Raw genomic sequence first — 25,133 nt, 5'->3', positions numbered from 1 at the left:
CTGCAGGTGAGGAGGGAGGGAGAGGAGGTGTACAGGTGAGGGAGGCAGGGAGTTGAGAGGAGGCAGCAGGTGTGGGAGCTGGAGAGGGAGAGTGTGGCAGTAGGTGAGGGAGGCAGGAGAGGAGGAGGTGCACAGTAGGTGAGGGAGGCAGGAGAGGAGAGGAGAGGTGTACAGTAGGTGAGGGAGGCAGGAGAGGAGAGGAGAGCTGTACAGTAGGTGAGAGAGGCAGGAGAGGGAGAGGTGTACAGTAGGTGAGGGAGGCAGGGAGAGGAGAGGTGTACAGTAGGTGAGGGAGGCAGGGAGAGGAGAGGAGAGCTGTACAGTAGGTGAGGGAGGCAGGGGAGAGGAGAGGTGTACAGTAGGTGAGGAGGCAGGGGAGGAGAGGTGTACAGTGAGGTGAGGGAGGCAGGGGGAGGAGAGGTGACAGTAGGTGAGGGAGGCAGGGGGGAGGAGAGGTGCAGTAGGTGAGGGAGGCAGGAGGAGAGGGGTGACAGTAGGTGAGGGAGGCAGGAGGAGGTGACAGTAGGGAGGGAGGCAGGGAGAGGAGAGGTGTACAGTAGGTGAGGGAGGCAGGAGAGGAGAGGTGTACAGTAGGTGAGGGAGGCAGGAGAGAGAGGTGTACAGTAGGTGAGGGAGGCAGGGGAGGAGAGGTGTACAGCAGGTGAGGGAGGCAGGGGAGGAGAGGTGTACAGTAGGTGAGGGAGGCAGGGAGAGGAGAGGTGTACAGTAGGTGAGGAGGAGGGGAGGAGGCTGTACAGTATGTGAAGGAGGCAGGGAGAGGAGAGGTGTACAGTAGGTGAGGGAGGCAGGGAGAGGAGAGGTGTACAGTAGGTGAGGGAGGCAGGGGGAGGAGAGATGTACAGTAGGTGAGGGAGGCAGGGGGAGACAGGGGGAGGGGTACAGAGTTCAGGTCATGTGTATAAACTCTGTCACTTGAAGATTCAATAATGCTTCACATAAACTCAGTTGCCGCCGCCGCATCATTTCCACACAAGAATGTTTCACCCTAGTACGAGGTGATGGAGGTATACCGGTGTGTTATACTCTCCCATACCACCCACTTCCCGGTGTCAATAAATCTATACCAGTTATAGAGGTATACCCTGCCAGATTATAGTGGCATAGGCCCCTTATCGTATACAAGTACCTTTGTCTCATGTGATGCTTCCTTCCTGCAGTCTTTCATTCATATCATTCTCTCTCCTCCATACGTCTTACTCTCAGCCTTCGTTCCTTCGTTCCTATGATAAATTTCCTAAGATTCCCTGGTTGTTTGAAAGTAAAACTTTATGTTAAAAGCATAATCATCATAAATATGTTGAAGGAAATCGGAGCTCTTTTATGCACATAAAGAGAGCTATATAAAATAATCAAACTTGGATTAATGTAGAGTCGTGTGAGTTACTCCAGAATACAGTATCATATTTAGGGTAAAACTACTTTACGGCGATAGGTACAGTAGGAAACATGGAGATGCAGTAGTGTTTGTGAGGGATAACTCGAAGTGTGTTATCAAAAAGGAAATAAAAACTGCTTGAAATACATATTACAGGAACAGTTTGGGTAGACCTGAACGAGGGTAGAGGAATATTAATGATATAAATAATATCTAGACTTACCAAAATTCAAAATAGCATGAGTGGAAATTTCATTGAAATATAACCTTGAGGGTTTCCTAGTGGTTTGAAGAGGCGGTTGAGGGTCAGTGTTAAGTATAGCTAACATAACATAACCACCAGAAGTGACTACTAATCCCAGAGATTCACTGGTCCGGTACCATAACATTTTGAACAACGAGTTGCTTGAAGGCCAAGAACTAAACATGCCACCGTACAAACATGTAATAATGATCCCAAATGGACGAATAAATACTTAAAGAAGATAGGTATGCGTAAAAGAATAAGTAAAGCAGTAACGGTTACCTTCAAAATTATTGGTATGGGTTACCCAGAAGGGTCAAGAAACATAGAAGGAATACAAAGAGATCATGAAACTATTATAACTCGGCTATTGGAGACTAATCCTGAAGGATTTTCCCAATGTGATTCCTGAGATAGATACTATCAATAAAGATGAAGTGAAGAAAATAAACTACTGTATGCAAGTTAATAGTGACTAGTAACGTTGTTAGTAAACAAATACATAGCTAAAACCCACGAAGTCACCAGGTCCCGATGAGATGTTTTATTTAAGGAATATAAGGGTAATCCTTTGGCGAACTTATTTAATACAACATATTGTTAAAATCAGGCGTTGTACCAGAATCTCGGAGAATAGTAAATGTAATGCCGATTTACAGAAAGGGTGATAGATAATCCTCAAACTACCGCCCAGTCAGTTTAACATAAATTATGGGAAATTATTACAATCAATAGTTATATATTTTAATTCGAAATCACCTAAAAAAAAAGTTGATTAATGACTCTCAACATGGCTTAATCAGAGGGCTTCTGTGTCTGATAAATTTATTGTCATTATTTTCAACTGTTTTAGAATCTGGACCATGAACACAACTGTGGTGTAGTTTACCTTGACTTTAACGAAGCCTTTTACAGGTTCCCCCACGAAATTGGAGGCACATGACATTGTAGGTAAAATTCTAAATTGGATTTGGGCTTGGTTAACTGAGAGGTAACCGAGGGTCATCGTAACTGGTAGCCTACAAAGCTGGCTGGGGTAACATCACTTTATTATTTCCACGCTAACCTCGCCCATAAGCCATGTCCCTCTTCTATGCTAATAGCCGATTGGTTCATAGAATTTTCAAACTAAATGTGTTCACAATTGGTAAGCAGACCCGTTGTTATCTAAAATAATGTTAAATATCTGGACTATCAAAATGCAAATAATTTCAAGGCATTAGCACTTCAGAGAGGATGTTAGAAAATTTTTAATAATTCTCACAAAAGTTCGATATAAATACGCGCTTATATACGCGCAATCCGGGGAGGTAAAACGCTTGGGGAACCAATCTCCTATTTGTAGCTGTAGAAGAGGGGCGTGGCTTATGGGCCAGGTTAGTGAGGAAAGAGTATAGTGGCGTTCCCAGGTCTCAATACTCGGGCCGCTACTATTTATTACATGCATTTACATCTTAGATGGAAGGGTTGATAGTGTAGTGGACGTCTCCCCTACAACTACGCATCGCATTCCGACGCGCTGGCGTCTCCTAGCAACCAAGCGAGAGCTGATGCCAGATGGTACGGTTGCTTAGCAACGAAACTAGTCACCGGCAACTTTCTGGGTTTTCCCAACATGATTCATAGAGGACTGGCGGCTGCTGCTGGGTATATAAGCTCTGTCTCTCCATTGAGATTGATTCTGCCCATCTTCCTGAACAAGCAACACCTCCTCCAGCAAGCTCCACGCTGTTAACATTCATTCAACCAGGAGGCCAGCAACAGGCAACATCTTCTCTAACGAAGCTCCTGCACATCTACCTTCTTCAACACGCTACTCACCGAACGTTTTCTACTGAGCAGCTCCTCACCAGACGGCACCTCCAGCACCAGACTGTCTATCATATAACTTATATATTATACAAGAAAACCACATTAGAGTTTCCTTCCATCCTGAGTGCTAGACAACATTAATATCTCGATACCCCTACAATAGGAACGTAAGTATATTTGCTGATGACGCAAAAATGGGGAGTGCAATTTACAGGAAGTCCTGCACAATTTTTATGAAAAATGGCAGACGTAATTTAATGTGGAAAATATTAATGATTAAGAACAAGGAAAAGAAACAGAAGAAGCGAGGTTATCATAGAATTACTGTATACTCGTATATGTGAGACTACACTTGGATTTGGTGGTTTAGTTTTGGTCACCGTTCTATAGAATAGATACCGATTACCCAGAAGATGAAGAAGCTACTACTAGAGTGTAGTAGGAACCTTGAGTATAGAGACAGATTAAGAAACTTTATTTGTATTCTCTTGAGATACGCAGATATGATTGAAATGTTTTAATGCAAGTTGGGGCTACGTAAAGGTGTTAGGTAAATTTGATATTGGCGGGAAATAGGTGGACATGGTTGGAAAATAGTTGTGTATGAATGGAACAAGTTACCAAACACCATTCACAGCACGAACTACTGTAGCTAGGAAGTTTCAGACAATACGTTGGACAGATATATGAATGATAAGGGATGGGTGTAAACAGGGCTGCTTACTGTAGTATGGACCATTAGCCCTCTTCCAGTTTCCTTCATCCTTAGCTATGTGACCTAACCTAACCCCACCCCACCCCATTTAGTGTTTGGGTGTTTATTATCAGGTGAAATAAGCTGAGGTGCCTGGTATTAATGTGATATAACTAGGTATACCTTATTAACTGTGTAGCAGTGAAAAAAAACTGTTCATCCTTTTACTGTACTTAATATCTAAGGGATTATCCAGAAGCTTTAATAATTTAATGAGGACTGAAGGGAAGGATAGTGATGGCCCAGTCCCAGTGTTGACCCAGTCCCAGTGTTGACCCACCACTGAACAAGGTATAGTTTGCCACGTTGGCCTGGCGTCACACACACATAAGAACATAAGAAAATAAAGAGTCTGCAATGGGCCGGTTGGCCTGTGCATGGCAGCTCCTGTCGAGAGTTACTACCACTCTATCATCCATGAATCTATCTAGCCTCCTTTTGAAACTTTCCAGCGTTCCAGCTTGTTTCACTCGTCCACCATCTTATTTGTGAACCAGTTTCTTCCTATCTCCCTCCTAAACCTAAGCTTATCCAACTTAAATCCGTTGCTCCGAGTCCTATCCTGCTCGGATATTATAAGAACTTTATCTATATCCCCTTTATCGATTCCTTTCACCCACTTAAATACTTCTATCATATTTCCCCGCACTCTTCGTCTTTCTAGGAAATGCAATTTTAGTTTCTTTAACCTATCTTGATATGGAAGGTTTCTAAGTCCCGGAATCATTTTTGTCATTCTTCGCTGCACATGGAAAGATAGTCCACCCAGGGTGGATGCCACGTGGGCCTGGCTTCACACACACTGTTAGATAGTACATCCCAGGGTGTATGCCACGTGGGCCTGGCATCACACACACACTGTTAGATAGTACATCCCAGGGTGTATGCCACGTGGGCCTGGCATCACACACACACTGTTAGATAGTACATCCCAGGGTGTATGCCACGTGGGCCTGGCATCACACACACACTGTTAGATAGTACATCCCAGGGTGTATGCCACGTGGGCCTGGCGTCACACACACACACGTTAAGATAGTCCACCCAGGGTGTATGCCATGCGGGCCTGGCATCACGCAGGAAGAGAGAGATAGTATGTCTTGTTTTGGAGGTTTGTGAACCAGTAAAGTTATCTCAGCAAGCCGTTGGGGACATGGTTATATCACTAGTACTGGCTCACAACTGATATCAGTCACACAGTCTCTCCTGAGTGGGGATTGGAACCTGGAGCAGGTGGACTGCCTCTCGGGTATGATGACAATACTATCCCAGTAACCGTATAGATAAGTGTGTGTGTGTGTGTGTGTGTGTGTGTGTGTGTGTGTGTGTGTGTGTGTGTGTGTGTGTGTGTGTGTGTGTGTGTGTGTGTGTGTGTGTGTGTGTGTGTGTGTGTCATCAGGGCCTGGGGGCGATAATGTAATAATATTGTTTGATAATGATAATAGTAATAAAGAAATGCAAAAATAATTCAAGATTGAGAAACAAAATACAGTATGTATGTTGTGTTGTCAATAGTAAGAGAAACAATTGAGACCCTGCAATTTTGTGTAAATGGGGCAGAAAGTCAGATCAGCAACCTGGGACTTGGTCATAATTTTTGTGATGCTATATGGCAGCAGGATCTACCATTAGACAATACGTTATGCTTCCAATATCTTCCCAGGCGGTAATACCTCCCTGTTTGGTAGCTGCCTACTACCTAGTATACTTTACAGTCACCTAACGAATAGTAAACGTAACGCTGGCGGGCAACTGAAAAAGTGTAAGGATAGTCTTAAGACAAACGTGAAAAAGAGCTAAATCGACCCCTTCGCATGGGAGATGATTTCTCCACATCGTAACGCTTGGAGGAACACTACACGGGAAGGTGTCAATACTTTCGAGGTAGCCCGACTGTATAACGAGGCAGACAAGTACCAACGCCGGAAAGATGCTGCGGCTGCCCTCTCCCGCACTAAATGTACCCCCCCACATGTGCAACATCTGTGATCGACCCTGCCGGTCCCGTATCGGCCTCTTTAGTTACCTCAGAACTCACCAACCTAGGTGACATCCCTAATAACTCTTATCATTGTATCACAGCTGGATGATCGTCATACTCAATTCCGAATGTCAGCAAAGTAGTAGTGGTAGTAGAGTGTGTGTGCGTGCTTGCCTGCGTGTTGATTGAAGCTAACATTGTTATTGTGTGTTTTGTGGTGGGGTGGTTGAGTTATATGCAAGCACTAGGCTTATGTGATTGTTGACAGTGGGAGATTTTACAGTGCTGTACATGCTGTGTATTACAGTACTGTGAAGGATTAACTTTATATTTTTTACAGTGTTATGTGGTGTGGGGGGTGTGGTGAGCTGCTGGGTGCTGTGGTGGGTGATGACTCGTCGGTCGGCGCCCAAGCCTGGCCTGCTGCACCTGTTCACGGGCAAATACCTACACCCGCAGCGCTGCTCCACCACCTTCCACTGGGATGACCCCTCCATTGTTGGCACGACCGTCGCCTTCACCGTCCAGGTATACTGGCTTGCTCTTCACCCTTCTCTCTCGTTTACTCATGATTACTATTTTCTTTCTCTTGCAGTATTATTATTACCATTATTATTATTATTACATGTATTATTATTATTATTACCTGTATTATTATTATTATTATTACATGTATTATTATTATTATTATTATTATTATTATTATTATTATTATTATTATTATTATTATTATTATTATATTATATTATATTATTACAGGGTATTATATTATTATTATTATTATTATTATTACTGTTGTATTACTATTATATTTCAAGTACTGTATTATTATTATTATTTTTATAATTATTATCATTATATTCAATCAATCAGAGTACAGGAGGTCCTCGTTATAAGAGTACTCTACAGTATTCACTATCCGCGGTTTCGCAGTCATGTGGTCAACTTTTTTGTGACCATCCACATAAAAAGTCCCTGCATGTAAGTGGATTCCCCCCAGAAAACCACTCAAAGATTCTGAAAACTCCGGATAAAATCTACAGGTTTTTAGCTGAAGCATTCAAAATTTCATCCCCCTTCCTGGCATCTCCTCGCCAGTCTCCCTCATTGTTTCATCCAAACCTGTGCTGTGTTGTGTTTACTCCTGCCTGTGTTGTGTTTACTCCTGCCTGTGTTGTGTTTACTCCTGCCTGTGTTGTGTTTACTCCTGCCTGTGTTGTGTTTACTCCTGCCTGTGTTGTGTTTACTCCTGCCTGTGTTGTGTTTACTCCTGCCTGTGTTGTGTTTACTCCTGCCTGTGTTGTTTCTTTTCATGCATATTGTGGTGAATTATTTTATAATTTTTGTAGCCATAAGATCCCAACCCAAACAGGGTTGAAAAGGAAGCACACTAGATGTAAAATTAGAAGTGATTAGGCAAAAGAAGAGTGGGAGTGGACAATCCACCTAGTCCTGTTTCTTTTTCATCCTCCGACTAATCCTCCTCTCCCAACACCTACCTTCATCAATCCAATCAAGCCAAACATCTCTATCTTTGAAGCTAAGTAAATAAAAATATATTATTATGTTGACATTATTTATTTTTAAAACATTATACTAGTAAGTAATTTGTCTCAATGAAGCACTTGAGTGAGTGTGCACCAGCTGGCACAACCCACTTTGCTTCAACACACTGACCCCAATGAACTTTAAGAACACTAAATTACTTATAAAGTTAATAATTTCTTTAAGTAATGTGCTATCAAATGTTTAACAAATGTTTCTAAAGTAAATAATTGTTAAAAGATATCATTATTATTTTTTTTTTTTGAGTGTCATGTACAATGTCATGGTTCCAATTTGACCTGTTTCCAACACTGTATTTCTTATGGGATTATTTCCCCGCTTTAAGTGAATTCGTTATCAGAGGTGTTTTTCCGGACCCAATTAACTGCAAATATTGAGGACCCCCTGTACTCTCCTCATATCTGAGGGCTGGCGAACACAGTCCTGGACCACCGTAAACATTCTCAGGCTGTTTTTATGATTCCACCAAGGTTTTGTATCTCTGGGGATTCAGTTTTTAATTTCATTCATCCTTCCATCCCAGTCGCTGCTTTCCCCTGGTCCTCCTGCCCTTAACTTTGGCCATTAATATTTCAGTTGTTATCCCCTCATCCCTAATTATGTGACCAAAGTGTCTCATTTTTCTTTTTGTCTACATTTCAAGTAAAGTGTATTTCTCTTGAAGTTTTTGCTAACCTTATTACTGCGTTTGTTTTCTTGTCAGTGTAGCTTGTTATTAGCATTTGCTTATAACACCACATTACAAAGGCCACTAACCTCTTTCTTGTGTCTGCTGAAAGTGTCCACACTTCTGACCCCTACAACAGTCCTTGCCATATAAAACCTTTCAGCAATCTTTTTTTCTCAAATTGAAGGAAATGTCCCTATTCATTAGGTCTTTTATATTATTAACCTTCTCATGGTGCTTTGAAGCAAATTGTGTCGCTAAACACTCCTGTGCTGGCCCAACACCTCATGCTCAGTAGTATCTCCTTCTGAGAGCACCTCTCCTGCAAGCCTTGTGGGCTGGCAGCAGGGAGGGGTAAGATTTCCAACCAAAGTCATCTGCACCAGAAGGTGAAATGCTGTTTTTTCTTGACTTGTCTTGTTATGATTTCTTTTGCACATCTACCATCACAGCTAATAGTACTTCCCAAATACACAAAATTCTTCACTTGTAAGTTTCCTGTTGTCTACCATAATTTTATTTTGGGATTTATTTCCAATTTGTAAACATCAATTACTTTCGTCTTTACAACGTAACTCTTAATCTTTCTGTACATTTCCTTTCTAGATCATCTTCTTTGGCCTGTTTACATTCCTTTGTATTTATTTATTTATTTTATATTTTGTTAGCCTCACTCCTCTTATCATCTTTCTTCATTTATCTATTTTCTCTAAAATTTAATTTGTCATCCACTTACTGTACTTTTAGCATTGTTCCTCCTATGTCCTATAAGATTTTCCCCAGTGTCTAACATTATTTCTCTGTAATTATTAAATTATTGTCCTGGTCCTTGTTCATCAAAGTCACTCTCTAGCAATACTGAAAATCTATATTTGGTTTCTAAGTCAATTAATATTTCTTCTCTCATTTTTGTTACCCAAACCATGTGGTCCTACATCTGGCCCTTCTCTCCTTTTCTCAACTTATGCATTAAATCACCCATTATAATCAGATATTCATTAAACTTCACAGTGTCTTTTGCTTTCTTTAATTCTTCACACAGATACAATTTTTCTAAGACTTCCTCCTCACTACAATTTGTTGATGCATTAACCTGTATTAATACCAAGTCCATGGGTTAAGCATTAAACTTGACTAACAAAACTCTTTTGTCTGACACTGCCAATATCCTTTAATGCTACTGCTGAACTTCTGGTTTACAAGAGTACCAACACCTCTCTCTTATTTTTCACCACCTGAATATAAATAAAAACAATCTTCACGACTAATGCTAATAGAACCTGTCCATCTTACTTTAATTAATCACAGAAATGTTACTTCTCTTCATTTCCCTACAAACATTTGCATACAAGAGCTCCCCCACTTACGAACATTCAAGTTATGAACTTTCGGAGATACGAACAAACATGTCCAATTGCCCAATTGCCTATTTGAAAACCGCGCCGGGTCGTAAGTTCAACCGCCACACGATAGATGGCGTTGGCTGTTCAGCGTCACCCTGTATCCCTAGCGCCATTGTTGTTGTTGTTCCTCTGCTGCCTCACGGTGTTATTTGTGGTTTTGACGAATATTATTGACCCCAACATGTCTCAGAAGTGTAAGAGTGATGCCAGTGGTGATGGTGGTACCCTGTAGTAAGAAGCGTCGCACTATTACATTGAAAACTAAGGTGGACATTATAAAGAGTTGTGAAAGAGGTGAGAAAATGATAAGCATAGTAAATGCTCTTGGGATGAATCGATTGACTGTTGGGACAATTTTGAAGGACAAAGAGCGCATTATGTAACATGTGGGTTCTGTGCCGATGCATTCCACGATCATTAGTAAGAAAAGAGGCTCAGTGATCACAGAGATGGAAAAACTTTTGAGTGTGTGGCTGGCAGACCAGCAGCAGCACCGCATGCCTATAAGCCTTAACTTAATTCAGCGGAAGGCCATAAGTCTCTTTGAAGACGTAAAGGCTAAACATGGTGAGAGTGCTCATTTATTATCACTATACATGCTATTCATACATTAAAATACCGTTTAAGGTTGGTAAGAAATACTGTCGAGTATTATTGGGGTATAGCTGTCTGTACAACCTTTTTTTACAATGCTGTATACAGTATTGAGTATTGACAAGAGTAATGTTGGACTTACGAACAAATGGACTTACGAACAGACCTCAGGAACCTAGCCAGTTCATAAGTAGGGGAGCCCCTGTACTTACCAGCCTCATTATAATGTCATCATGTTCCGTGTTCCAATCTTGATTTTGTGATTGTTCATTCTTGATATTTCCGTAGTTGTGTTTAACCTCAAAGGCTTTGTTTTGCTCGGGAGGCAATGCGGTTGGACATTTAGGTGACAATGATCCATCGGGAATGCCCACAAATCGTTTATTGTGTCCGTACATAGCTGTTCAAGGGCAAGGGATGAAGATAATAAAAATGGATGCCCCAAACCATTACTCATCAGAAGACTAATTAAAGGTAGTAGAAAAATTTGGGAATGAAGTATGGAGTGTGTGTTTAGCAAGGAGCTACTTTCAACCTCTTTATGTGAAGTTACAAGATGAGCACTTTGTACCTATCCCAGGTATGTGAAAATGGTGCATTTGAGCCTCACACCAATATAAGGTAATGCAAATTATGGGACTGGATGGAGTTGTACCTTGTTGGGAATTTTTACATCAAGTCCCCAATTATATTATTATTATAATAATCATCAAATACTATTATTACAGGAGTATCACTGTACTGTATATAAATCTTCTTTAATTATTATTACCTTGTAATATTATTTATTATTATTATTATTATTGTTATTATTATTATTATTATTATTATTATTATTATTATTATTATTATTATTATCCTCTATTATTATTATTATTAAATATTATCATCATCTATTATTATTATTATTATTATTATTATTATTATTATTATTATTATTATTATTATCATCGTCATTATTATCATCTATTATTATTATGATTATTAAATATTATCATCATTATCATCTATTATTATTATTACATGTATTATTATTATTATTATTAATATTATCAATATATTATTATTTATTATTATTATTATTAATATTATTTATTATTATTTATTTTTATTTTTAATATTATTTTTATTATTACTTTTATTATTATTATTATTATTATTACAGGTACACCACCTTGGTTCCAGAGCCTTGCCGGATTATCCGTTTTGCTGGACCAACCGAGGTCACATAATAATATATCAACAATACACCTCTGACCCACCAAGTGTACACCTCCCATGTCTCTAAAGCACCATGGACTGCCAGAAACTTAAATTAAACTAATATTAAATGTGAATTAAGTGATTAAATGAAACAGGTTTATTAATTACTGCACCTGTACTTAACAAGAATGTTGCAGTACTACCGCTCCCAAAGTGGCAAATTTTAGAATTTTACTGGAACTGTGGAACTAATGACAAGGTCTGGAAGTTGAAGGCTGTCAAGATTACTGTCTGTTTCATCATGGTTTTGTGATGTTGCAGGGGGGACATCCAGGGTACTTGAAGTTGAAGCCGCAAGATTTTCAGATGTAGGCCTACTACTCTGATACAGATTCTTCTTGGCTGTTTTTTTAAACATTTCTTCCAAGCTAAGTTGTTTCATGTGCTTTGATCTTTCCTCGTGTAATTTTTCATGCATCAAATAAAGAATCATTAGCTCTTTTTCCGTCACAAAGGTATGCTGCTCTAGCCCTTTGATTAATTCACCCGACAACTCAATTAACTTGTCAATAGTAAGTCTTTCAGTTACATCTGTTTCATCTTCATATATGTCTTCTTCATCACTTTCATTGTTTTTATCAGGATTCAGAACAATATCTATAATTTCAGAGTCCGTACAGTGATAAACAACAGGCGTTTCTTCGTTAACATTTATCCACTCGGCCAGATTTTCTTCTTTAAGCCTACTTGCTATTTCCTTGGCAACAGGTCCCGTAACACTTTTTGCATACTCGAGAAACTCACGAACAACTTCTTTCTCCTTTGATACATGAAATCCTGTAAAGCCACTTTCAAGATTTTCATCAGGTGAATTATCAAACACCAAGGCAGGCTACAACTTATGGCAGCCTTTCTTTAGTGTTGATGCTTGTCCCTTCTCCCAGGCACTTGCAACAAACCAAAGCACATCTTTCAAGTTAAATTCTTTAAGAAGTGTCTCTACAAGCTTGCCAGTGTTTACCACATCTAACATACGTTTCATGAAAAGTGAGCGATACTTAGCCTTCACAGAGTGCATTATTCCTTGGTCTTGGGGTTGGATAAGGGAGGTACAGTTTGGTGGTAAATACACTGCATAAACATTTTTCTTACACAGGAGTTCAGCTCTGGGGTGAACTGAACAGTTGTCCAGAATAAGAAGAATTTTGCAATCTTCTGGTAGCCCTGCAGATGTGCAGTGTGCTCTGGCTTCTGGCACAAAAAAATTTTCAAACCATTCTCAGGTAATCTTGGCGGTAATCCAGCCATTTTTATTTGCACGGTATATTACTGGGTAAATTTTAATGCCTTTCAAGGCCTTAGGGCATATACTTTTCCTATCACCAGTGGCTTACATCTGTGTGTGCCTGCTGCATTTGAGCACCCTAGGATGGTAACTCTATCCTTAGATTGTCTGAATCCTGTGCGCCCTTCTTTGTCCTCTGTTGTTAATGTCCTTCTAGGTGTGCATCACCAATATAATGCAGTTTCATCTGCATTATACACCTGCTGGGGACTGAGGTGCTTGTCGACTACAATGTTGTCAAATTTGTCCACATACTTGGCAGCGCCTTCGTGGTTTGTGACCGTTTTTCTCCACATTATGCATGGAAATTCCAGTATGCTCTCTTAAATCTTTGAACCCATCCTTCACTATAGTTACACTCATGTTCTAATTAAAGTTCTTTATGGAGCATCTTAGCCTGTTCCATTAACATGCTACCCAACAAGTCCACTCCATCACTCTGTGTTGTCGAAACCATTCCATCATCACACGATCATGCTCAGTACTCTTACCATCTTTCATAGTTTTTCTAATGCTCATTTGCTTCTTGGAATCACTGCCTGTATAGAATTTCAATATTGTGTCCCTTTGCTTCTTTATATCATAAACAGTTCACAAACTAATACCATACGTATCACACAGCGTCCGCACGGAAACACCACGGTCCAACTTTTTCAACATTTCTACCTTATCTTGTATCGATATGGACTGGTGTTGACGCTTGACACCACCCCTGACACTTGCAGCTTTCTTAGAAACCATACCTAGGGTTAAATATAAGCATAATAAGCTAAGAATCGCACAAAATCGAGGGATCACCATCGCTAACAACTGCAATGTAAACAGTAAAGTGAGTTCGCGCCACACTCAATGCCATCTGTAGCCGCCCAGTAAACTAGTCTGGCAGTTGCTGGAATTTCATGTGCCCTCTCGTAAATTTGTCCGGACTGACCAAGGTGCCGGACCATCAGTTCCCGGAAAATCGATGGTGTATTTGTATTATAGGTCCATTGCAGTACAGTTAACCTGACTTTTTTTCATACGGTAATCAAATTAAAAAATATTAGTCTTTCTCCCACTTTGTGTGCAAGTATTGTATTTTTATTTAGGTGAAGTACAGTACAGTGATACCTCCGTTAGCCGGATCAATTGGTGTAGAGCACTTCTGGGAATGAGAGATTTCCGGGTAATGAGACGAATCTCTCAAAGCCGGAAAAAATCCCTCCTCCCCGGAATTTTCCAGATACCGGGAAATTTTCTCGGAATTTTCCAGAAAATGTGCCCCTTGGATCTTTCCCAAAGCCGGAATTGTCCAGAAAATTAGGAACGATTTTCCAAGAAAATTTCAATTCCGGCTGGCGGAGAGTTTTGGTTTTGAGGAATTCCGGCTAGCGGAGATATTACTGAACTCCAAAAGTATTTTATTTTATTGGTTTCAGACACAATACCTACTTACAGTAAGGTACAAGTTCAAGTTCAGATATAGAACTTTAATTGAACTGTATTACAGTATAAAGACAAAATAACATCCAAGTTACATATAAATAATCCAGCAGCTCAGTGTTATATAATGAGAGGAAATGTGTGTTACACACAGGTGATAACTTCATCTGTGGACAAAATATTTTTACATTTGCTCACTTATTGTCTCCTGTCTTTATGTTCATTCTCTTTTATTTTTTGCCAATTCTCCACAACTTGTTTTTATCTTCTTCCACTATTCCTTCTCCTCTGGGTTTTCTTCCTCTTCCCACACCACCACCTCCTTGTCTTCCTCTCCTTACTCTTACCACACCACCACCTCCTTGTCTTCCTCTCCTTACTCTTACCACACCACCACCTCCTTGTCTTCCTCTCTTCAAGGCTTATGTAAACTTTTTGTTTACCATCAGGCATATTTTGTGTTTGCATCTAGGTGACACCAACCATTTTGCTGTCACACAAATTCTGTTTTTTGAGATAATGACGAAGTTTAGCCAGTAAACACAAATGCTATATTTAAATTTGTTCCCAGTCAGTTTACTATGTTTAACCCCAATAATAATGTAAATAGATATATTTACAGTACTGTACAGTAATTAAGAATCCATAACTTTTAAATATAATTTGAAACATGACAAAAGAAATAGTTTTTTTTAGAAGGGTTCACACAGTCTATTTTTTATTGTTTACATACCCAACCTTCTTACTTCCTCAAATTCTCTTGTTTGCTTTCAATTGGTGCAAACCAATTTGTTAAGTGATTAATTTGTCAGGAAAAAGGGATAATTGATGACATGGTGTTCTTTGATGTACTGTACCAGTACTGCTTCATATTGAAAAGGTTGTTCCATTATCCTTCTAAAATTTTTCCATTATCCCATATATGGTCCCATTTTTCCTCATAATGTTTGTCTCACACAATTTGGGTGTTTTTATTTGCCTGACAAGGTTTTCATCATTGTTGTCCTTGGCCCTCAGTGTTGTCACTTGTTAGCTTCTAGCCTGTAGGGAACTGCAACTTCTTTCTGTTAATCTTATTTCCCAGTCAGTATAGGTTAAGGATTATTTGAGTTCTTAGCCCCAAGTCTGGCAGGCATATTCATGAGTGGTTCTATTCCAACTTAGTAATAAAACTTCAGATTTCGGGATCAGCCGCCAGTATTTTCAAAATAAAATTTTTATTTAGGTTAACTTATCCGATGCCAATGGAGATTGTAATGGAAAAAGGTTAATAACAATATTATTTTTCTTTGTACAGTTTTACCAGCGAAATGGCCGGCCGTACCCCATCAGTGATGCCGACGGTGTGCTGGTGGAGATAACACAAGGCATTCATAAGGTGTGTGCTTCCTGTTAATAGACAATAAGTGAGGAAGATATAAACAGGTATACCTTGCTTAACAAAAAGGTTAGGTTCCTGGAAGACCATTCGTGAGGTGAATTTTCATATCTTGAATAACAGAGCAAATGGAAAAATAAGGCTTGGTTCCCCAACAATAAAAAAACAAACAATATTATACCCCCCAAAACATGAAATCAGTTCACAAACAGCAAAAATCCTACCTAACTCATGATAAATAGGACACAACTACTGTGATTTATTACCTAACACATTAAAATTATGAATAAAATACTGTACAGGTTGAAGCTCCCATATCCGGCAACCATGAGATCAGCTCCGAACTGGATATAGAGAATTACTGTTATTTAAATGGTTGTAGTTTTTATGTACAGTCAGCAAAAAAAACGTTCTGCACCCCTTGGTCTGATGGCCTCTGCAAGGATCACTGACTGAGGCCATGTTAATTGGTAAGGTTGGTATTTCTGATTGTGTGATGCATTGTATAACCAGTATGATGTATTTTTGATATCACTTATAGTTAATACAGAGAAATTAACAGGAATCACCTGCGTAAATGAGTGTTGTTCAGAATTCTTGGTCCGGTGTGTCATATTGTTTAACACCATAAAGGTGCAGAAAATGTTTGTTGACTGTTCACTCTGCAACTGTTCCGCCTTGTTCACCTGGTCGCAAGATATTGCTATTGTGGCAACAGTGCGTGTGTGTTCGTGTGTACATGAACCATGTACTCATTAATTGTCAATCAGAAACAGTCGTTAAGTTGACCCATAGATGGCACAGGACGATGTAAGGGGAAGGGGGGGGGGGTCTCTGGGAGTGAGGGGGAGCTTGGCAAGTGACAGGATGGCAGTGAGGTGGGGTCAGGTTGTTAACTCCAACATTGTTATAATTTGACTACTATTTTTTTTTCAATTTCAGTGAGATGTTGATATTTTATAACCTTCATTACTGCCTGATTCTGGGGTCACTAATTATAAGGGGATAACTTAACTCTACTCTTAATTTTAAAGTTGCTGCCACTAGCCCCCTGGACAGTATGTAGCCCATTAGGTAGCGGGCAGAGTAAGCTAGGCATTGGGTTGGGTTTTTCATTGACCAAATCGAGAGTGGGAAGAAGGGTGAAACATCAATCATGACTTAACTAATTTATTCCTTATAAAAACATATTGTATTCCGTCACACTACAAAAAGAGTTGGCCCTTATCAGTAAAACCACTATTATGTTCATTACACTTCACATCAATATATGTCTTTCATCAAATAATTACTATTATCATCTTCATTCCTCATAACAACCATTGACCTCCTTACCTTGGTCATTCCTTCTTACCATAACACATCAGACTGCACCACATAATATATTATAGCACCACATCCCGGGTACACTCCACACCTACAAGTATGGAACTCCTCGGTATTCTTAGGTACACATACCAGGTACCTCGTTCACACACTACTCTTGTTGAGTAGATGGGATACTTCCCAGGTAATCATACCAGTACTGGTTCCACGCCTGGTATTCTTAGGTTGCTCTACGTGGCGACTGCGAAACTTCTCAAACACACAATTATATTCTCCTATCCTGGGTGGTGATATGTAGGGTATCCACAGGTTCACATTGGAGGTGCTAATGGCCATAAACAGACACACCATGCCCAGTGAGTTCCTCACAGTGGTGGTTGGTGGTGGCTTGGCTGATGCTCTGGACGTGTGTGTACCTGTTTTGGTGAGAGAGCGGGCATCACTGAGTAAAGCCTGATGGGCTTTTATCACCACGCATTATTGCAACTATTACAGTACTTCACTTTATTACCTCGGGCAAGGTTTTAAGATGTAAAAAACTGCTAGATAAGTCTTTTTAGGGCTGAATGGAGCACGATGGCGTTCACTGACCTGTTTTGGTGGGAGAGTGGGCATCACTGAGAACGGCACCTCGTGTCTCTCACTGAACTAGGCCTACAGTTTCCAATCTTTAATTTTCACTTTGATATTATTCTGGTTCTCACATATACACTTTCCTATCTATTGTGACCTTATGCCTTATAATTATATATCTTAATCCTAAATTACATACTAAAGTAAGGGTCTGGTTTGCCAGTTCCTGGGGAAATTCATTGGGCTATATCATTAACTCAAAACTATAGCCCGGGGCAGAATGGGCGCCAACATGGAACAAAGGTCTAGGCTTGTGTTTTCTTGGCGTGGGTATATCCACTTCACTTCAGTCTCTATTTAGGGATCCTCCCCTCACACGTTGCAATCGTTGAACACATTCACAAGATTCACTGATCATTGCATTGTTTGTGGTTATACGTCACATGAGATAGCGAGATGTATTAAGCTCCCACCGAGGCATACAAGATATTTTCTTTGAAGTATAGTTTCTGGATCACTTCCAACACTTCACATAGGTCTGATATATTTATCCTTTTTCCAGATCATTGTTCTCTTATATTTTCATCTGATATCTGCAGTAGCTATGTTCACTAATTGTTCACAGATGTAAGTAGTATGACCTTCAAACACGACCTCCTCTTATCCCTTATAGTACACTACTCCGTATCAATTGGACCTTCCCAATCATCCTATAGATACCTTGAGTTCTCCTTAATGCCATAAGTATACAGGTTGTACCTCTCTAGTCCGGCATTCTGTGGTCTGGTAACTCCCGTGGTCCGGAACGATTTTAGTTTGTCCAATAGGTAGATAGGCAGCTTTTTTTTTTTTTTTTTTTATTATTATTATTAGTTCTGCAGGCCCCACCCCGTGGGTCAGTGACCTATGCCCGGTGGGCTAATCCTAAAAAAAAAAGCCGGAAATTAAGGTTTGTTTACATCCGGCAGTTCGGCTGCTCTCTCTCTCTGCTTGTCTATACAGAGTACAACATTTAACCCTTCAATATATATGAGCAGTAAATAAGTGTTGCTTTCATATTCTTATGTAGAGTAATGACGATATATTTTCACATGTGCGCACTTACATACGAGCAGTCTCACTTTTTTTTTACCATTAATGGTTAGCTACTTATATTGTTCCATTTATTAACATTAAATAACATTACAGGTACTTCAAGCAACCATATTCATTTTTTACATTAATTTTACTACAGCTAAACTCAGGGTCTTATTTTCTTCAGTTTTATATGTAGAACCAATCAGTCACTGGTTTCGTAAGCTTTAACATAAACAATGCCGGCAGCCGTCTCGTCTCCTCTAATATTCCACGTATTATTAATAAATTGTATTGTTAATTTTGCACACACGTACATTAATTCAATAAAAACAAATTCAGAAACATTAATTAAAATATATATGAACAGTAAATAAGTGTTGCTTTCATATTCTTATGTAAAGTAATGACGATATGTTTTCACGTGTGCGCATGCGCACTTACATACGCGATCTCTCTTTTTCTTTACCATTATCGTTAGCTACTTCTATTGTTCCATTTATTAACATTAAATAACATTACTTAAAACAACCATATTAATTTTACTACAGCTACAACCAAGGTCTTATTTTCTTCAGTTTTATATGTAGAACCAGTCAGTCACTGGTTTTGTAATCAACGAAAACAATGTTGTGTCATTTCCTCGTGTGTTTTAATATTCTACGTATTATTAATGAATTTTATTGCTCATTTTGCACACATAAACATTAATTCGATAAAAAAGACATTCAGTAATAAACAATAATGAATCTTTTGTACATAAGAGAAATGACGCTGTTTACACGATTATGCACGTCGTCTGCACGTTGGCGGGCCGTTCAAACCCGTTGAAATTCAAGTTTCCGCCGTCAAAATTTTTATTTATTTATTTTTTTGTGTGTTTCAATAAAATACGTTAAGAATTAAAAACTTGCGAAATTTGAGAAGCTACTATACGACATTTAGCCCTTCAATATGTCTTCAAAGAGACCATGACACAGAGAAAGTGGTGCTAGTGCTTCCAGGCATAAGCACAATTCACTATCTATCCAGGAAAAGGGTGAATTTCCATGGTACGGCAATTTCCATGGTCCGGCACCGGTCAGGTCCCGAGGTTGCCGGACTAGAGAGGTACAACCTGTATACACTTAATATTATATGACCGTACCTTGGTACAATTCGTCTAAAACAACATACAGTAGGTGAGTTATCCCTTAAGAAAGTTTCCCGTTTTCTACCGTTTTCTGCGGTGGATTTGAATGTTATGTAGCGTAATATGAATTAAAGAGAGATTAAGGATGACAATGATGTGCGCAGTACATCATAAGATGACACACACACACACACACACACACACACACTCTGACTATATATTATCAGTTTGTGCTAATGAGGAATGATGAAGCATAAATATGCATTTACTTTGACATTAATAATAGTTCCAAATATACAATACAGACACAGTTCACATTATGGAGGAAATTAACCAGTAAACATTAAACTGATTTACCAATTCTTCGTTTCAGTAACACTAATGCGGCACCCATGCCCAAGGTGATAAATCCGTTAATGTAAAAGGTGATCATGTGTTCAGTGGCGGATAGTGGAGAGACGGGAGGTGGGGGGCAGCTGACACTCCCATGGCACAAACAGTTGGGTTCCATTGTCATTGTAGAGGTTCCTGTCCTACCAGTTATGTCAATAATTAAACTTAACATATTATATTTCTGAATGATACTGATGAACAACCACTTCAAATGAAAACTAAAAGGTGAGAGGTGTATGAATATTATATGGAGCAAACAATGAACATATTTTCTGAAGTGGATCCATTAACAGAACAAAGCATTAAAATTTAAAAAAATGCAAATGACCTTTACATAAAGATGTATAATGAGAAAAGAAAGCAGCTGAGCAAGGTTCTTTAGACAGCTTTGTTATTTGAAGGCCTAAACCATCAACTTCAGCTACACCATCAAATTTAGCATCATAAGCAGCTTCAACATCAACTTCAGGTTCAGTAACAGTTTCAGCAACAGCTTTATGTAAAGCTACAGCTTCAGCCAGAGTTGAACTTGATGACTTCGTCATCTGAGTAGAAACTCACACAATATTCATTGGCTGTCCTTATGTTTTAGACTTTAACACCATTGGTGAGTAGAATTTTTGTTTTACATTGGTAAATATTATTTAAAACATATATGAACAGTAAATATGTGTTGCTTTCTTATTCATATGTAGAGAAATGACAATATGTTTTCACATGTACGCACTTACTGTTCATACATTGGCGTTCCCAATCGTCTCGCTTTATTTCTTTACCATAAGTGGTTAGCTAGTTCTAGTGTTGCATTTATTAACATTAAATAACATTACTTAAAACATACATACAGGTATTAAATTTTTTTTAAATTCAGTTCACTGCAGCTACAACCAGGGTCTTATTTTCTTCAGTTTCTTATGTAGAACCATCGTCACTCACGGAAACAATGCCGTCTTCTCCTCGTGTGTGTTATAATACATATTATTAATGAATTGCATTGTTCATTTCACATACTGTATATATATATATATATATATATATATATATATATATATATATATATATATATATATATATATATATATATATATATACAATGTTTGAACACCTCGGTTAACGTAATTTCGATTAACGAACTGCCTTCCATAAGGATCTTCAATTCGTTTAACGAAAAAAATTTCGCTTAACGAACTTCTTACGAACCGACCTCAACATGTTTTCGCTTGCACTGACCGGGCAACCAGCTTTAGTATCAGTCCGCCAATACATTAATCGGTTCTAGGGCTTAAATTCATTACTATTTTTGTAAATATCAAGAAGTTTATACTATTCAATAATTTTAAAAGTTTAATATTCAATTTTTTAGTCATTTTAACAATTATTGAACAAAATTGAAGGTAAAGTGACTAGTTTAATGTGCGGCATCCAGCCTCTTAACACAGCAAACAGGCGTCAGTCTCTCTCTGTTTTCACTGGAGGTAACATCTTGCTTGAGACTCTCTTCAACTAAACGTTTTTTTTCTGTGTTTCCAAGCAAATTATTGGTCATTTTGAAATATATTTTATATATTGACAATATATAATGCAGTACAGTGTTGATTTAAAGAAAATAATCTTGAATTAAACCAGAGAGCTAAAATTTTATGGGTGAAATGGCACCATGGGGTGACTTCTCTTCCACCCCAATACCTTCTCTTCTTCCTTCTCCTCCACCCCCATTCTAAATCCCATCATCATCATCATCATCCAGGAGCCTTCTACATACACACCTCAAAGTAAGTGAACTTTCTACCATTTTTGTTGAATTTAGGAAATTTTCGGTGAGCTGGAACCAATTACCCAAAAACCCATTGAAACAATGGTTTCGGTTAACGAACGTTTCGGTTAACGAACGACCTTCTGGAACGGATTGAGTTCGTTAACCGAGGGGCCACTGTATATATATATATATATATATATATATATATATATATATATATATATATATATATATATATATATATATATATATATATATATATATATATATATATATATATACACAGTTGTACCCCACTTAACGCGGTCAATTGAACCCAGAGGGTCCCGCGTTAAGTGAAAACCGCGTTAAGTGAATAACAGAACATATGGGATTAATTCCAATAGAACCCAGCCCGACCCCCAAACTCCACTTTTTGACGACAAATAACTATGTTGTAGTAAAAATTCTATCTTAACTTTATGGTGGCATGAAAAACAAGTAATATAGAAGAGGTTAGGTTAGGAAAGATAAAGGTTAACATAGGAAAAATAAAGAATAGGTTAAAAAACGAAAATTTTTTAGGAACACTCACGGTAGTAGAAGAGATGGGTCGGCATACGGGGATGGAGGCTGGTTCCGAGGCAGAGGGCAGATTACTGCCCCTCAGGTGAATCACCATTACTAGGTGAATCACCATTACTAGGTGAATCAATATCACTGTCACTTACAGTTGTTATGGCTTCCCTGACAAATCCCTCAAAATCAACTTCACTATCACTGGCTTGGGCTGGCTGTGGTGGGTTGCGGGCGAAGAACTCGGTTATGCTTTGCTGACGGCTGGCTTTGATGTTTTCATGATACACCGTGATGTACGGCTCCATAGCCTGCACCAGTCGGGTATGGAAGACGTCATGGCGTTCATCGTCAGTGTCGCGGGAAACGATGGACTTAATTTTTTCTGTTAACTCTATGACACACTTAATATCACTATGACTTAAACTAGGTTCTTCGGAGAATGACGCACCTTCTTCCTCCTCTTCACTGGCGGGTTCTTCTTCCAACATCTCGTCGGCAGTCACTTCAGGATCTCTGATCACCTCCATGATGTCTTCGTTGGTGGTCTCGGAGAAGCCTTCAGCTGTAATACTGCGCAGCTTCTCTGGCAAGGTCCACTGCTACTGCAACAGTCTGAACCTGACCAGTCACAGGTTCCCTCCTCCTCTCACCTGGTATGCCATGCAACACATGTCTCCATGCGTGACGAATCGTAGCAATAGACAGCAGATCCCATGCCTCCACCAAGAAGTCTACAGCTTGTTTGACGTTAAACTTCTTCCAAAATTGTTTGACGAGAAGTTCTTGAGTCGCCGCCTCTTGTTCCTTGTCCTCGTCGCTTTTACTCTCGCTGTCGGTGTCACCCAGCTTACGCAACTCATCCTTGGTGTTGGTAGAGTCGTTCAGGAGCTTGAATTTCTTTGCCGAGTATGCAGCTTTAACATTGCAGATTAACTCCTGGTCCATGGGCTGGATTAATGACGTAGTGTTGGGAGGAAGGAAGACCACTTTTACGTTGGGGTGACGATCCATAAGTAGGGGCGAGTGTCCAGGTGCGTTGTCAAGGAGCAACAAAATATTGAAAGGAACATTCTGTTGCTCGCAGAATTTCTGCACGTCAGGAACAAAAAAGTTGTCAAACCAGAAGAGGGACAGAGAAGAGGACATCCACGCCTTACGTGCGGTTAGCCAGTGGACATTAAGCTTGTTCATGTCCATATTCTTGTAGGCGTGCGGCTTGCGGGCTTTGTGAATCACCGATAACTTTGGTTTACAGGTACCGGAGGCATTGGTGGTAAACAGGACGGTGATGCGTTCCTTCTGCATCTTCCGGCCCCTTACCTTGCTCGCAGACTGGACAACGAAGGTCTTGGAAGGTAACTTTTTCCAGAAAAGACCAGATTCGTCCATGTTAAACACCTGGTCGTCACTGTACTGTCCTTCCTCCATAATCTCACGTAAAAACGGAGGAAAATCTCTAGCCGCCGCACGGTCAGCACTCGCTTCCTCACCAACAATGCTGATGTTGGTGACCTTGTTCCTCCTCTTAAACCTATGCAGCCAACCATGGGAAGCATTGAAGGGTTTGGGCTCTGCAATTCCCAGTTTACGTGTCACTGCTGCGTATAGCTCACGTGCGTACTCCTGCACTGAGCGCGTGTCCACCGCCATGTTGCGTCGCGCCTGACGCACCAAATAACTCACCAGCAAAGTTTCCACTTTTGCCAGCACCCTGTTCTGGCAATACCTGATAGATGAAGCACCTGCAGACTTTGTGATCTTCATGTGCTCCTTTATCTTGGCTGCATCCTTCTTTATTGTACGAATCGTAGATTCGTTGACGCCATGCTGGCGCGCGAGATCAACTTGGCGTCTTCCTTTCTCCAAATCTTGAACAATTTGGTACTTCAGCTCGTAGCTTAATGAACGTCGTGTCTTCTTTGGTTTAGTGCGCTGGGTCCAGGTAAGGAAAGGTTTCTCTCTGGGGGTGGTGGTCCGGCGGAAGCCATTTTACGGAACAATGGATGCGCGTTAACCCGGCGTGGCCTTGAGGGATGAAACTGCCGCGGCTAGGTCAAGCGTCGTCTCTCCTCCCTCCCTCCCTCCCCGGGGTAGTCACGTCATAATACTTTAAGCCAATTACAGCTAGCAGTAGAGGGGGGTAGGGCTGCATGGCCAATCACAGTCCGAGACGTCATATGACGTCAGTGATAACGCAACAAAGACACACACTGCGCAACCTTACCGCGCCGCTTACCCAAGCGGAGGGAGGAGGAGGGAGAGGCAGGCAGGCAGGCGGGCGGGTGGGTGGCGCGTGGCGCGTGGTCAAAATCTAAAAATAGCATCCGAGCCGGACACTCACCGCGTAGCTGTGGAAAAACCCGCGTTAAGTGAAAGTTCAGCTTTGGCAAGGCACCGCGTATATGCGAAAACGCGTTAAGTGAAAGCGCGTTAAGCGGGGTAAAACTGTATATATATATATATATATATATATATATATATATATATATATATATATATATATATATATATACAGCTAGACCCCGATTTACGACAGGGTTAGGGACCCAAATCCAG

At 39.9% G+C, this 25,133-nt stretch overlaps 1 protein-coding gene across 1 annotated transcript in view; it reads left to right on the top strand.

Moving 5' to 3' along the window:
- Nucleotides 1–6,528: 6,528 nt before the first annotated feature.
- LOC121863710 (apoptosis-resistant E3 ubiquitin protein ligase 1-like) overlaps nt 6,529–25,133 on the top strand; it is a gene marked incomplete at both ends in the record, with an annotated part of 80,509 nt that continues 61,904 nt past the window's right edge. The window contains 2 exon segments of the mRNA XM_042362445.1: nt 6,529–6,715; nt 15,685–15,765. Of these exon segments, the coding sequence (XP_042218379.1) occupies nt 6,578–6,715; nt 15,685–15,765 (219 nt within the window).

The sequence above is a fragment of the Homarus americanus genome, unplaced genomic scaffold (genome assembly GCF_018991925.1).
Source record: "Homarus americanus isolate GMGI-L3 unplaced genomic scaffold, GMGI_Hamer_2.0 scaffold48354, whole genome shotgun sequence".
In the NCBI taxonomy this organism is placed as follows: domain Eukaryota; kingdom Metazoa; phylum Arthropoda; class Malacostraca; order Decapoda; family Nephropidae; genus Homarus; species Homarus americanus.
Note: the sequence above shows the minus strand (reverse complement) of the source record. Positions and strands in the feature narration are given on the sequence as shown.